Raw genomic sequence first — 16,085 nt, 5'->3', positions numbered from 1 at the left:
TCTCTGAGGACCTCCTGAGCAAGATGGGACCCTCACTACAATCACCACTAGACCTCATCATATTCGTTACCGAGAGATGAGACGATGTCGGAGAAGGTGCCATCGAAGGGCACAGGATGAAGAAGGCCTCAGATACCCCTACACTTATTTAGTTCACATTATCATCATACACCATGGAGACCCAAGAGCACTTGTTATGAAGAACATGGATTTATCCAGTGATCGTAGAACTCTCAGGTGTGACATGGCAGGTCTTGACTGAAGGTAGCTACGCAGTGGGAAACCCTAACTTCAAAAATGATGAAGTGTCTAGTGTCATTCAGGATTTTTAAGTCAACAGCGCAGCAGTCATCCATACTGGTTGGCAACTGACCCCCAAATGCCAGAATAATATGGAACTCTTTTACCGTGCTCTTGAGACTTTCCTTTCCTCTCCATAAGGTCTATGAATCAAATCAAGGTCACTGTTTCTAGCTACAACCATTCAGGTGAACTGCAAAAGAAGCAATTAAGACCTATGGGAATGAATATATATATATATATATATATATATATATATATATATATATACACTCAGAAACTAGCTGAAGCAATTTCATTTCAACTGTCTAGAATAATTTACTTCAAGGCTGAGTCCAGCCTAGGAAAATTCCAGCCCTGTAGGAATCAGTTTATGAAAGCTGCATGCAATTTAGCCAATACAGTAAGACTGCAAATGTGGCTATAGCAATCCTCACCCCCAGTTTATGGCTTGGAGGGGGTCAGGATGTGTCAAAGGATTCCTTCCACTTGGTTCCACTCAGCTCTACAAGGCTTTGCTATTAGGGGGTCCCTGCTGCTAGGGAGGTCCCTACTGTTTCTGCTGGCAACACATGCTACCAATTGGTTGGTTATATGCTCGCCTGTGGTAGCCAGCATAAACTCCCCAAATGGGGTCACTTTGTGGGAAGGGAGGATGCCCACCAAGCCTCTGCTGTATCCTAAGCCAGAGCAGCTACTGGCAATGGGGCAACCCAGGATTCTCTTCTGTGGCAGCCTGGAAGTGGGGCAGCAAGAATCACCCGTCTTACTGATCTACTCTGCCAACTTCAGCCATGGTTGGCACGAGCTGCAGGGATTCAAATGCAGCTCCATTCAGGCCTACTGCCTCCATCTGGAACTTTGGGTTGCAGCCTTTGGTTGTATGCAAGACTACGTCTCCTTGAAGTCAACGGAGCTTGCTTCCAGGTATAAGTGTATAGAATTGCTTGGTTGATATTGTTAACTCTTGCCTTCATTTTATACACCATTCAGATATTCATAAGCAGTAAATGGATGTCTGAAAAGCTCCAGGATCAAATATGCTTTAAAGAGTCACAGTCCTGCAAAAATTTGCTGACAACTATTTCTTATCAAAAACAATGGAAAGGGGCTTCATTGTGACTAATGAAACCCTCTGTGGTGTGAGGGTGGTGACTCATGACAGGGCCTTCTCTGAAGTGTCCTCAAAACTGTGGAATTTCCCTCCCATAAGGGCACATCTTTCACCTCTCCTTTTGTAACTGACGTATTTTGTCGTCGTCGTCGTCCTCCCTGTAAATTGTATCATTAGTTGTATCTCATTCATTGCTACTGTTGTTTTATGGTTTGTGGGTTATATTTACTATTTCATGATTGTTTTTTAGCTTGTGTAAGTCATCCCAGGACATTAGAGGAAAGCACAGTTAAGAAATCAAAGGGTGGGGGAGAGAAAGAGATAAAGAGGGAAGGAAGGGAAAGAAAATAATTCAGCTTCCCTTGATTTTAGCTGAATGCAGTTGTGGCTAATTTGTGCTGGATTATCCTCAAAGCCCACAATTCAATTTGTTTCAATTGGATGCTATACCATGGCCAATGTATAAAGTAATTAATAAACGAAGTATTACTAATGAAGCAAGTCATACTAGATATAGAGAAGTCATTGTTACAAAATGGCACTCCAGTGATGGGTCAACCCTGAGGATGTGAGGAGGGGTCTGGAAGAAGGGAAATATGAGTAGACTTGGCAATCTCATTAAGATGTTTCAAAGAAAATGTGAGAGAGCACATGGCATATGATGGATATATTCAGCTATTTTCAGCAATTCATTGACACTGGAGCAGTCCAATTAAAATCATTTGATGTACTCTAAGGAACATAGAGTGCTATTTTATATCCAGTCTGACTATTCACCCATCTACCCCATTATAGTCTTACTAGTACTAGTAAGATCTCAGGCAGGAATCACTGGGTACCTGATCCTTTTAGCTTAGAGTTTCCAAGGATTAAATCTGGGACTTTCTACATTCAAAGAATGTGATCAGCCACTGGGTTATGCTCCTTCCCTAAGTCACCGTGGTACGGGTTTCATACCCAAAGGATGGTATTTTTAAGCAAGTCATAATAAATGTGAGCATCCGGGAAGCTCAGCATATCCATCCAGGCATAGTATGTTTGTTTTTGTTTTAATTCCACACACCCCTCCCCCCCCAAAAAAATATTATGGAACCAGAGAAACAAGTAAACAACAATAAAAAAATTCAATAATATAGCCAACTGAAGACAGGGCATACAAAACCTAAATCAAATGATAATACTCAATCTGAAATCATGACAATCATATTTCTCTTGATGACACAGAGAGAGATTTTTGTACATCTAAACCAAAACTATGCTTGTTTCATCAGTCTCCTGCTCATATAGAGGGGAGCCATTGTTGGTTGTTGGTTGTACCTGAAGGAGTGTCTCCACCCCCATCGTTCTGCCCGGACGCTGAGGTCCAGCGCCAAGGGCCTTCTGGCGGTTCCCTCATTGCAAGAAGCAAAGCTACAGGGAACCAGGCAGAGGGTCTTCTTGGTAGTGGCGCCCGCCCTGTGGAACGCCCTCCCATCAGATGTCAAAGAGATAAACAACTACCTGACATTCAGAAGACATCTTAAGGCAGCCCTGTTCAGGGAAGTTTTTAATGTATGACATATTAGTGTACTTTTGGTATTTGTGGAAGCCGCCCAGAATGGCTGGGGAAACCCACCCAGATGGGCGGGGTACAAATAAATTATTATTATTATTATTATTATTATTATTATTATTATTAATCAAACAGGACTGAGAAGACCCAGGTTCAAAGCCACACTCAACCATGAACCTCATTCAGTGATCTTGTCCAGTTGCTATCCCTTTGCCAGTCAATTTCACAGAAATGTTATAAGAACAAAATGGAGGGAAGGGACACAGAAATGTTGTAAGAACAAAATGGAGGGAGGGCACAATGCATGCTACCCTGAGCTTCTTATAGGAAAGGTGGAATATAGACATAATAGGCAGAGAAGGGACTGGTGGTGAAGGTATCTAATACTTCAGCCCTCCTAAATCAACATGATTTTTTAACAAGAATCTGACTGGCTATACTCATATAATATCACACAATGTTTGTCCACGTTTCACCCACCTTTTCTATTTGGTAAGTGGCAGCCTATTCACAAAAAAGTGAATAAGGCAGTTTAGTCTCATTGAATCCAGTGGGCTAACTCAGCTTAACTGGTTTGCGGTCAGCCCCTGACTAGAAGTTCAGAGGCAAATGAATATAACTTTCCTTGGAGTAATGCTTACCATTAAATCCTCGTAGGTGCTTTAACATATAGGTCCACCAGATTGCTGGGGAAGGGCTGGCCTGCACCAGACAGGTCAAGGTCACATTCAGCCCAACATATACAGTGGGATTTGGCTCAGAGGGTGATACCAACGGCTTCATGCAGTTATTCAGCTCCACTTCATGAAAGTACTTTCCTGCTCTGAATTTGGGGCTTGAGCAAGTTAAGTAAGAATTCATCAGAATGATGGGTGGGCTAATAGATTTGATAAACTGGACAAACCCTCGCAGGCGACAGTCACATATCCAGGGGTTGTCATGCAAAGCCAAGACCGCGTTGGAAATAGCATCTAGCTTCTTCTCCAGCTGCTGGGTTTTTTGGTACACAGGCCAGTTATTGAAAACATCCTTGGAGATGACAGTAAGCTGATTGGAAGAGATGTCTAAATAGGTCAGGCTAGGCAGGTAGCGGAGGGCATGTTCTGGAAGGACATCGAGCCTGTTGTGCTTTAGATCCAGTATTTTCAAAGCCGGCGTGTCTTGGAACGCTGTCCATGGTACTGAAGTCAGCTTGTTCCCCTGCAATCTCAGCTCAGTCAAATCCGTCAGGTACTCGAGGCTTTTCAGATGCATGACCGTGATGTTATTGAAATTAAGCCAAAGATATTCCAAGGCACTGACATTAGAGAATGACCCACGAGGCAATTCTGTTAGGTGAGAATTTTCTATTCTAATTTTTTTCATATCATCAGGGATGCCCCCAGGGATCTTTCTCAATGATGTTGACATGCAAAGCAAACTCCTAGAAAGCAAAACAGCAAAGTTAACATGTTGCTTAGTTGGTTTTAATCCATTACAGTGGTACCTCAGGTTACATCCGCTTCAGGTTACATACGCTTCAGGTTACAGATTTCGCTAACCCAGAAATAGTGCTTCAGGTTAAGAACTTTGCTTCAGGATGAGAACAGAAATCGTGCTCCGGCGGCACAGCAGCAGCAGGAGGCCCCATTAGCTAAAGTGGTGCTTCAGTTTAAGAACAGTTTCAGGTTAAGAACAGACCTCCGGAACGAATTAAGTACTTAACCCGAGGTACCACTGTACATGGAATGACAGCAAAGTGAAGGTTTCTGTTTTTATGACACTGTTAAGAATGCACTTGCTTCATTTTCATCTTTCTTGTTTTAACACCCAAACAAAAGTACATTAACATCGCTATTAGCATCATATCCGAAGACTTACTATTTCAGAAAACTAATCATGTCCTAAAAATGAACTTGAAATTAAACAGAATTCTTAAAAAATACTAGCAATATTGGGCACAATTCAGCCCAAACTTGTTCCCAAGTTTCTCTATAGTCCTACCAATGTTTCTTACCTTCCAAAGTTATCGTTGGAACAGGTGCATCCTGTGACACAAGATGAAATTGTTGGGGTTGTCCCATAAGAGAAAAGCAGCAGAAGAAGACATGCATGACAGATGAGATCCATATTCTTCCTGAAGTAAACACTGTGCAGGTTTTGCAACAGACAGAACAACAGCCTCCAAGTAGCAAATCCTATTAGGAGTAATCTTCTTTGACGCAGGGATAGCTGCTTCTGAAGACCTGGTGGGATCCTATGGATTTTTGCACATGTTTTTCCAAACATCACTGTATCAAGAAGTAACTGCTCTGTTAGGTAGCTATAAATCTGTCCCTAAGTAACAGTTATATTTAATTCAATGGATGACGTGAGAATATAGAATACGGCAAAGGAAACTACAGTGGACATTCAGCCAGGAAGCCCATGGTTAAGTGATAGGTTAACTCTAAACTGTTTAGAGACCAGCTTTCAACATGACACAAGTTCCCAATATAAGAATAAACAGGCCTGATTTTCAGCCGAAACTCAACAAAACTCAGTTCCAGCACCTCTCAGGTGGGCGCCATTGCTAGAAAAATAGCACTGAAAATGTAATTAATTACCCTCCTCCCCCCCAAAAAAAAATTGGAAGGTCATAAAAGAAAATAAAAATGGAATCTCAATCTAATTCCCAAATGCCTGGTGGAGGGGGGATGTTCACATGCCTGTGATAAGAGACCAGGGAAGAACATATATAGGCTTCTTGGGGGGAGGGGTATAAGGCTAAGGTGAGGTTTAAACAAGGGGCTTTCTAGCTCATAGCCACATTGCTTCACTGGCTCTGCTATACCATCTCTGGAAATGCAACACACCCCAGGTGTAAACAACACAGCAGAAAACAAGCTAAATGACCCAGAATTACCTAAAAGACTCAAAAGAAAATAACACACCCCAGGTGTAAATGACACAAGAGAAAATAAACCTCTAAAGTCACTAGATCTTCTACACAAGAAACTGGTGAACATCAAATGGAGTGGGAGAGTTCAGTGACACCGGGGGTAGTCTCACAATTTTCATCTAAAGGGGCCTGTGAGACGGATAAAAGGTGGCGCAAAGCAACAGTTCACCTATGACATTATGCCCACATGTCATAATGGAGGGCTGATGCTGGCTTAGTCGTGTTTGCATGGATCCACCGTCTGTAAAAGGGTAAAGGTAAAGGAACCCTGGATGGTTAAGTCCAGTCAAAGGCAACTATGGGGTTGCGGCACTCATCTTGCTTTCAGGCCGAGGGAGCCGGCGTTTGTCCACAGACAGCTTTCCAGGTCATGTGGCCAGCATGACTAAACAGCTTCTGGTGCAACGGGACACTGTGACAGAAACCAGAGCGCACGGAAACGCCATTTACCTTCCCACCGGAGCGGTACCTATTTGTCTACTTGCACTGGCGTGCTTTCGAAAAACTAGGTTGGCAGGAGCTGGGACAGAGCAATAGGAGCTCACCCTGTCTCAGGGATCTGAACTGCCGACCTTCTGATCAGCAAGCCCAGAGGCTCAGTGGTTTAAACCACAGCACCACCCATCTGTACAAACAAGCATCTCCACCACTGAAACATACACGACACCCATGTTGGTGGTTCACACAAACAGTAATTCCTGTACAAGACTGTTAGGATATAGTTCTGTTCCACCTTAAAGGGTCAGGCATGATTGTTGTGTATCACATGCCTGTTTACTCCCAGCACTGTCTGCTGGGAACTTCCATTTTGTATATAGCTTTTGTTTCTGACTTATTTCCTGGACACGGAGGCAAGCAGTCATGCTTTCCTTTGTTCTGAATTACGTTGAATAAAGCTGTAAATATGCTCTCCTGTCTGCATCTTTCATTGTGGAGACTGCTGAAAGGGTGTGCACAGGTCTTGGAATGTCTCTGAGGCTCGTGTCGCTAACTGACTGATGCTGTTCCACGGGAGACCGGTGATCGTCCGGAGACAACTGGAGGCCTGACTGATGCCTCCGTCTCCCTGGCAGTATCCCAACAAAGACAGCCATGGCTGCATTGTTGCTGAAATGTTCTCACAAGCCAACTGCATGGGGCCCACTATTACAAATGAAATATCTCTTAAAATTTGGTGCCTAAGTTGTTGGGCAAAGACCAAGGTACTCCCATCAGCCTAATCCTATATATAATTGTTCGCTGGTGTTAACAGGGGAGAGGGGGACCCATCAGCTTTTTGCTCTGCAATGAAAACCACAAACTAAATGCTTAGATGCTACTCTTTACTTGGTTCGATGGAGATCACCAAAAGTGATATGGCACTTAAAAAACATCGACACAGGGCTGAAACATTTTGAAATGAGGAATCTGTATTCCTTTGGCAACATCTAGTGCTAGTTTTGTAGTTTTCAGCAAGCTCTCACAAATTGTAACCCAAATGTAGCATAAATATGGCTTAAGTAACAGAGCATAAATAAGAACAGTAACAAAAATAAAACAATAAAAACCTAGATATGTCTTAAGCAAGGAGCAAAGGCAGAAACCCTGCTGATGGAACAACAATCCTTAGGAAGATGGGTCAAAAACAGGTATTAGCCTTCACCTGCATGAAAATGTGTCAACAACACAGAGCCAGCACCTTTTGGAGTGGGAAATGATCTATTCTTTTGGTGACATCTAGTGTCAGTAGTTGGTATTAGTGTTTTCAGAGAACACTATGTTGATGGAAAAATGATTAGTCTCATCCCCATGAAGCCTAGCTGAAAACAGAGATTAGCCTGAACCTGCTTAACCCATCACCTTAGAAGACTAGGATAGAAAAGTATTTATAGCTACCTAGGTGACAGATTTGGTCTATAAACATCTTTGTCCTACTTGGTTTGGAGAGAGAGAGAGAACACTGGTCCTGATTCTGTAGAGCCCTTTAAGTCACAAGAGCCTTTGAATCCCCAGTAGGAAATGGACATAGTCAACACGGCAGACATATTCTGGAAAAGTTCTGTCGTATAAAGAGAGCCCCCAAGATACCTGCTTTGCATATTTGGTTCTATGTGTCATTAGCTAATTATAACAAAGACCATCAGGCTGTGTGCTCAGCGTTGCTCCCAAATAAGGTATTTAATTACTGGCTGTTTTTACAGCATGAGCCTATCCTCCTGTTATGCAGGCTGGACAAGGCAGGGTCACTACTAAGTCCCCTAGCATGCCATAATCTGACATTGTGATGCTGCTGTCATGCTGTGCCCCGTGTCATTACTAAAACATTGCAATGTCAACAAAGGTCAAAATGGGTGATGATGGAAAGGGTGCAAGCAGGAGGGGCGAGAATGGGATAAGTAACCTCAGTTGGAATCCTATTTACTCAGACTGGATCAGTGCTATGTATAAACCCCCATACAGTCATCCTAACCATGACAGTATTTCCTTTGAGTGGGAAGTCCCTGTGTTGACGAAGCTGTTATAGGGAGCCTGCTTTTTCTCTCCCTTTAGATCTGCAGTACTTCTCGCCACAAAATGTTGGTTTTGACACTGTGGCTGTCCTATGGAAAAGTGAAGCTTGTCTTTTTTTATTAACGATTTGGAGAGTTTCTATATCACTTTTCACTTCTGGGACGTCTCATCAAAGTGGTTTACATATAAAACGTAAAGGTAAAGGTGTGGTGTAGTGGTTAAGAGTGGTAGACTCATAATCTGGTGAACCGAGTTCAATTCCCTGCTCCTCCACATGCAGCTGCTGGGTGACCTTGGGCCAGTCACACTTCTCTGAAGTCTCTCAGCCTCACTCACCTCACAGAGTGTTTGTTGTGGGGGAGGAAGGGAAAGGAGATTGTTAGCCACTTTGAGACTCCTTAGGGTAGTAATAAAGCGGGATATCAAATCCAAACTCCTCCTCCTCCTCCTCCTCCTCCTCTTCTTCTTCTTCTTCTTCTTCTCTTCTGGACAGTTAAGTCCAGTCAAAGGCGACTATGGGGTGTGGGCTCATCTCGCTTTCAGGCTGAGGGAGCTGGCGTTTGTCCACAGACAGCTTTCCAGGTCATATGGCCAGCATGACCATATAAAACATATAAAGATAAAACATATAAACATAATAGCACATAATCAAGAAAACCCAGCTACTGTATTTGAAACCATATCAGAACAGGGGGTGGGATTAAAAAGGGGGGGGGGAATCAATACCAGATCAGCAAAAATGGTCAGGGGCAGGTTCATCGCAGAAATCAGTTCATCACAGAATATGGGGCTGGTTCATTACAGGTGTTTTGCCCCATTGTTCTCAAGAGCAGCCCTCGGTTTCCCCCATAGATATGAATGGCAGCCATGCTCCACTGCCCTCAAAGACACCACTGAAATAAAAATTGGATCTGTCTGCTGTTCCTGGTGGCCTCAGTGTCTAGAGACATTGCATTGTGTCGATTTGGCAAGAGCAAATGGTAGGCTTGAACCATCCTCCCAAGGGACAATGTTTAGGTTTGATTTTTGAACCCCAGTTCCAGAAGTCACCTTCCTCACCACTCAGCAACGGGGACAGAGCTAAGAGGGGCCAACAAAGGAAGGGTACCGTTGTCCCCTTGGAGGAGTGGGCTAAGTGAGGTAAGCTCTCCGTTTGTGATGTCATTGCCTGTTGCTTGGTGTAATGATGCATGCAAGTGACGTCATGACTGGTGAGGGTCTTCAAAATTGCCAGTGGCTGTTGTGGCTGCTGCAGCTTTTTCCTCCCGGTGACAGGAAGGTTGCCTTGAAAGGTGTGGTGTTTGCATGACTGCTAACCAAGATCTCTGAGGTGTCTGTGGGGACGGATGACTTTAGGGAGCAACCGCAGAGGTGTCAGGAAACACACTGTCGCAAGGTATGTGTAGTGCTGCTGCATCAGACATTTGTATCACATGATACAAGACCAACCAAAAGATGAGATATAGAATAAAGGCCAACATATAGATCTCACATCTGCCATCTCTCCAAGCCTAGGAATCACAAAAATGTACAATCTGCTGTTAGATTGGGAAACAAAAGATGAGCTTGTTAAAGTTTCTATAATACAAGGGGCAATAGATATAGGACATAATATAGATTTGAATCTCTGGGGAAAACTTTGAAAGAGCGATTTGAAGTTCACTGCATGTTATTCTTTGCAGAAAAACTACCTGAAATGATTTATAGATGGTACTTAATTCCAAGTAGACTCGCTAAAATGTTTAAGTCCAAATCAGATAAGCGTTGGAAATGTAATGAGGTTGAGGGTACGTTTTATCATATGTGGTGGACTTGTAAAAGGGTAAAAGAGTATTGGGAAATGATATATAATGAATTGAAAAGTAAGTTTAAAAGTACCTTTTCAAAAAAAAAAGTCCTTTTTGTTGCGGATAATTCAGAGGGAAACTCTCAGGTGTGTGTGTGTGTGTGTGTGTGTGTGTGTGTGTGCCACTACTGCGGCCCATGTTTTTGTTAGCCCAAAAATGGAAAACGAGCGAGGTCCCAACCAAAGAATGGCAACTTAAACTGATGCAATATGCTCAGCTTGAATATTTAACATATAGAATAAGAGAACAAGAAGAATGCACATTTAAAGAAGACTGGAAAATGTTTACTGAATACATAGGTGAAAACTGTTCATTTCAAAATGCTGGTAGCATTAAGATAAATTCCACAGTGTAAATAAGTTTTGATGGATGTAACAATGGGTTACTGAATGGTTTAGCGCATGTAAAATATGCAGGGATGAACCACGGAAAGATAAGGAGGGAAGTCATTGATTTAACGTTGTTCAACTGAATATTTCGAAATGTAAATTAGAAAATTTAATAAAAATTATATATACTATGTAAAGGAATCACTCAACACAATAAGCAGACATATTCTAGAACGCACTGTTACAAGAATACTGCTACACAACTTATAGAAAACATGAGAAACTGGGTATTAAACCAGAAGTAGACAACAATAGGCTATAATAAGCATAAGATATTAAGCTTGCATCTGCCCTCTGGTGGCCATGTGTCCAATTACATTTAAATTAGAGCAGCAAGAAAAAGAATGCTCTGGAGGAGCATTTCAAAATGAAAATTATATTTCAAAATGAAATCATATTTGCTCAATCCCACCACAATTATATCGCAAACATTCACCAAATGTTCTGTAATTTTTATGTTTGCTTCGGAGCCGAGCATTCAACACAGCGAAACAGATTACCCCCTCGGATGCTTACCTTATCAAAATGCCGAAAAGATTTTTGTTTAGACAAGCCTAGCCAGATATTTAGAAAGTTGTTGCAAGTGTTATCTCTTTTTTTGGTTCATTGTTATTTTTTGCTTTCCAAAAATCTCAGAGTTTTGCTAATAATTCTTATTGTACAAGTGTGATCTTGCTCCCATGCAAAACAGTGATGGCTCCCCATCTAGATGGCTTTTTAAAAGGATTGGACAAATCCATGGAGGAGATAGCTATCAAGCTTATTACTAGCCAAACACTCCACAGTTGGAGGCCATAATGCTTCTGATTATTATTATTAGTAGTAGTAGTAGTAGTAGTAGTAGTAGTAGTAGTAGTAGAATTTATATACCGCCCTATACCTGGGGGTCTCAGGGCAGTTCACAGAATAAAATCAAGATAGAAAACCACAAAATACATAATAAAAATAACAACCCAATAGCCCCCCCAAAAAAAACCCACATTTTAAAAGAGCATAGGATGTAAATCAGATCAACCAAAGGCCTGGTTAAAAAGGGACCTAAAGGTGTGCAATGAAGGCGCCAGGCAAACTTCCCTGGGGAGAGCATTTCACAGATGGGGAGCCACTGCAGTTGCCACCCTCCGGATCTCTCAAGGAGGGGGCACACGTTGGAGGGCCTCAGAGGGGTAGGGTCATATGGGAAGAGGCAGTCCTTGAGGTATTGCGGTCCTGAGCTGTTTAAGGCTTTATGGGTCAAAACCAGCACTTTGAATTGGGCCCAGAAACTAATTGGTAGCCAGTGCAGTTGGACCAGGATTGGTGTAAACTGTCTTGCTCCGGTGAGCAACCTGACCACTGAATTCTGCACTAGCTGAAGTTTCTGAACCGTAATCTAACCTTGAGGTTACCAGAGCATAGACAACAGTAAGAAGAAGAAGAAGAAGAAGAAGAAGAAGAAGAAGAAGAAGAAGAAGAAGACTCTCTGTGAGGTGAGTGAGGCTGAGAGACTTCAGAGAAGTGTGACTAGCCCAAGGTCACCCAGCAGCTGCATGTGGAGGAGCGGGGAAGCAAACCCAGTTCACCAGATTACGAGTCTACTGCTCCTAACCACTACACCACACTGGCTCTCTCTGTCTGGATAGGGGAGCTGCTAGAAGCCAGAAATGGGATAGTGATCTTGCGTTTGGGTCCTGCTTGAAGGTTTCCCACAGGAATCTAGTCAGCCACAGTGAGAATAGGGTATTTAACTAAATGGGCTATTGGCCTGATCCAACAGGCTCTTGTGTTTTTTATGCTGCTCCTACAACTCGTCTGTATAACCACCTCAGACAATAGCATTTACAATAGCAGCTGTGCCCGCCACCCTAATCCCGCCAGACTGGTCAGGGCAATGTGATACAGAAAGAAATGTCCCTACTCTGAACTGGCAACATTGGCTTCCCGTGTCATTGCTGCACTGTTGATTCTGTTGAGCTGTTTGGCATTGTGACATCAGCAAAGTAATCCCTGATTGGCTGGAATAGCATTATGAAGAAGAATCCCCAATAGGACCAAAAAAGGGGGCACCAAAACAGCCTCCTGGAAAAGAAGTGGACAACAGGCACCCTGGGAGTCTCTCACCACTTGGAGATTGGGGTGGGACAAAGCAATAGCCTGATCCTCATCCTAATGTTGCTGCAGGAAGGAATTGTGATGTCCGTAGGCGGGACTAAAGATCTGGTCCAGGATCAACACAGCCAAGACTTACATGCAAGCAACATATGAAGAGGCCTTTTGTTGAATGTGTAGTACAGCTTCTTCTACAGCTTGAGATAGTTAAATTGTGTGGAAATGGACTGGATGACGCTTGTGCCACTAGAAAAAGACAGAAGGTGAAGCAAAAGAGGAAGTAAGAGCAGGCAGAGGTCTACATGTAAAGAAGATCTTCATTCTCCCAGACAATCTATGCTTAAAATATAGAAATGCTGGAGTAGCTTTGCCCAGGCAAGGTGGCTGCTTCTTATGCTGTCAATGGAATGCATATTTAGGCAGGAGATGGAAGAGTTTTTATGCTGCTTGAAGGTGAAGTGGGACAGCCCTGCTTCTTAGCTCTTGCCTCCTCTGTGAGCTGTCCAAGGTACTGATGCTGAACTAAACACTACATGCCATCAGCTCTGCAACCTATTGATAGTTAACACTGCACGTAATCCACTAGCTCTCCTATGAAATTCACTCTCAAACAAAAAACTATCTAGAGGTGATTGCTGGTTGGATGTGTATGTCACTTTCCCATTTTCATCTTTTATCTTGCCTTGTGGCCTCCAACACACCTTATGAATTCAGCTCCGAGAGTTCACTGTGCATAGTGAATGGAATTCCATTATAATTTTCTCCTGTTTTCCAACTCCCAAATATATAGCACAATTTACATTTCTAAAAAATATTTTTAAAAGTCCTATTTAGCATCTCACATTTTCCAATCATCATTCCAAATTCAAATGTTGAGCTTGGATTTCATTATTTGAGAAGGTCTGCGAGTCAAGGTTGATCTCATGTGAACAGTTGAGAGACAGCAAGAGAGAATGGCTCCAATTTGGGTTAGAAGACTGCGTCCCATCAAAAAAGTTTAATGGAACTCAAATTTTATCATAAATCACATTCCTAAAAAATCAATGCCTTTTTGTGTACAGTGGTACCTTGGTTTTCAAACGTAATCCATTCCGGAAGACCGTTTGACTTCAGAAACGTTCAAAAACCGAGGCGCAAAGGGCGGCCTGCAAATTTAAAGAGGAAATTGAGAAAAATGTAGTGGTACCTCAGCGGAAGCTGTTTGACTTCCAAGGCACGTTCGAAAATCGAAGCCTTTACTTTCAGGTTTTCGGCGTTCGAAAACCGAAACGTTCGACTTCTGGGACACTCAAAAACTGAGGTACCACTGTATTACAATTTTAACTGGGTTCAGCTTCTGAGACACTCAAAAACTGAGGTACCACTGTATTACAATTTTAACTGGGTTCACATTAGAGATCCACATCTGTTCCACTTGCATCCGGCTTGCAAGCTTCCCATAGGCATCTAGTTGGCCACTGTAAGAATAAGCTGCTGGACTAGCAGGGCTAGATTCATTTATTTTATTATTACATTTAGATTCCACCCTTCCTCCAAGCAGTTCAAGGCATTGTACATGACTCTCTCCCTTCCCATTGTATCCTCACGACAAGCCTGCGAGGTAGAGTAGGCTGAGACATCGTGACTGGCCCAAGATCACCCCGTGAGCTTCATGGCTGAGTGGGGTTTTGAACCTGGGTCTTCTAGATCTCAGTTCAGCACTCTAACATTTGAGGTGTACACTTGATGCTTCCCGTTCCCTGTTATTTTATACCATGGTGTTGCAACATTAGAGATAGACTTGATGGTTTCTGTATTTTGTAACCCATTAGAGTAAGAAGTAGGAAGAAACTGTAACAGTTTGAACTGGTTGGTCTAGTAGTAGAATAACGCTGATTATTTGTATGTGATTTGCTGAAAACTCCAATCTGAGTCTGGAATTACAGGTGATACTCTATGCAGCATCTAACTGGGCTTTGAACATATCACTGTTTTCTTTCAGCACTAAACTAATGAGGCTCCTTCATTTGCCTTTTCTCTTGACTAAAGCTGCCTTCTGCAAAATTTGGCAGACAGTCAAAATATTGACTAAACAGTGACGGGATTCTCAGTATATACAGTCTGTCTCCAGGAGACCACAGGAGTCAGTGGGGATGGTGTGTGTGTGTGTGTGTGTGTGTGTGTGTGTGTGTGTGTGTGAGAGAGAGAGAGAGAGAGAGAGAGAGAGAGAGAGAGAGAGAGAGAGAGATGAACCTGCTGTAGACTGAACATTTACTACTGTAGAGCCTGCATTTTACACATCCTAGTCTTGCTGAAATTGAAGCAGTTGTAATTCAATCTACTCCACACCATTTCTCTTCATGGGCCTTGTTCCAGAACAATGCATCACTCGGGCTTTGCTCCATTTACCCCCCAAAAGCCATACATTGTCCTGACTATATAAAATCCTAGGCACAGAGTTGAGATGCAGGAAGCACCTCCAAGATATATTCACCCAGACAACTTTTTTAGAAGACGTAGCACAACATGAAAGCCACCCATCATCTTGGCGATCTTTCAACAGCTGGTGCATGTTGGGGCAAGAGGTGTGATATGTTTTGGAAATACTTTATTAAACATTTGCCGTAGCCAGGTCAGAGATTTTAGGTCATCTCATCATCTGGTCAATCTCCTTGAGGACCCAACACTAAAAAAAGCAAAATGAAATACCATCATTCACCCCCATCCCCACTCTGAATAAGTGTCACTTGTTTGTATAGCTTTTTTGTATCTGATTAGATCAATACAAAGTTTAACTTTCGGCCATTGCTGGTGGGTTTTGACTTTGTGATCTGGCAATCAAAGTATTTTCTAAAAGGCCTGAAGCTGTTAGAACATTCTCTCCACCACATGGGGAAGAGTCCAGCTCATTTGGAATTATGAGGAGTGGAAGGGTGTCCCGTTGATCAGCAGGGGAAGAGAGATTTCTAGGACCAATGCACAGTTCATCATATTGTCCTTTCCGGGTGGGGGGGGGGGTAGATAGGAAGGTGCAGAGGATAATGAGGAGCAATTGCCACTCCTTTTTAACCCTTCCCATTCAGCAGTTCCAGCTACCTTTTTTTAAAAAAAAGAAAAAGGCTTTGAGTAGTCTGCTCTAGCAGCAACTGATCTTGCTTAGCTAGACAGAGGCGGTGGCTGCTAGAAAACTTAATTCAGTAGCAGATATAACTGCTAAATAGTACCATATTTTTTGCTCTATAAGACTCACTTTTTCCCTCCTAAAAAGTAGGGGGAAATGTGTGTGCGTCTCACGGAGCAAATGCAGGCTGCGCAGCTATCACAGAAGCCAGAACAGCAAGAGGGATCGCTGCTTTCACTGCGCAGCGATCCCTCTTGCTGTTCTGGCTTCTGAGATTCATAATAT

At 42.8% G+C, this 16,085-nt stretch overlaps 1 protein-coding gene across 8 annotated transcripts in view; it reads right to left on the bottom strand.

Moving 5' to 3' along the window:
* The window catches only part of LRIT2 (leucine rich repeat, Ig-like and transmembrane domains 2), an 81,652-nt gene that overhangs the window by 3,418 nt on the left and 62,149 nt on the right, over positions 1-16,085 (bottom strand). The window contains exons 2-4 of one of the 8 annotated variants that reach the window (XM_081190888.1): positions 5,841-6,355; positions 4,963-5,202; positions 3,608-4,389 (exon numbers count right to left, since the gene is read on the bottom strand). In XM_081190888.1, coding sequence (XP_081047014.1) covers positions 3,608-4,389; positions 4,963-5,202; positions 5,841-5,953 — 1,135 coding nt within the window. In that variant the 5' untranslated portion in view covers positions 5,954-6,355. Of the gene's footprint in view, positions 1-3,607; positions 4,390-4,962; positions 5,237-5,840; positions 6,723-7,564; positions 7,704-7,761; positions 8,538-12,509; positions 12,565-16,085 lie in introns of those variants that run through there. The other 7 variants (XM_081190890.1, XM_081190889.1, XM_081190891.1 and 4 more) reach the window with 7 other exon arrangements.

The sequence above is a fragment of the Podarcis bocagei genome, assembly GCF_964188305.1.
Source record: "Podarcis bocagei genome assembly, chromosome: 4".
Taxonomy (NCBI): domain Eukaryota; kingdom Metazoa; phylum Chordata; class Lepidosauria; order Squamata; family Lacertidae; genus Podarcis; species Podarcis bocagei.
This window is presented reverse-complemented; position numbering and strand designations above follow the sequence as displayed.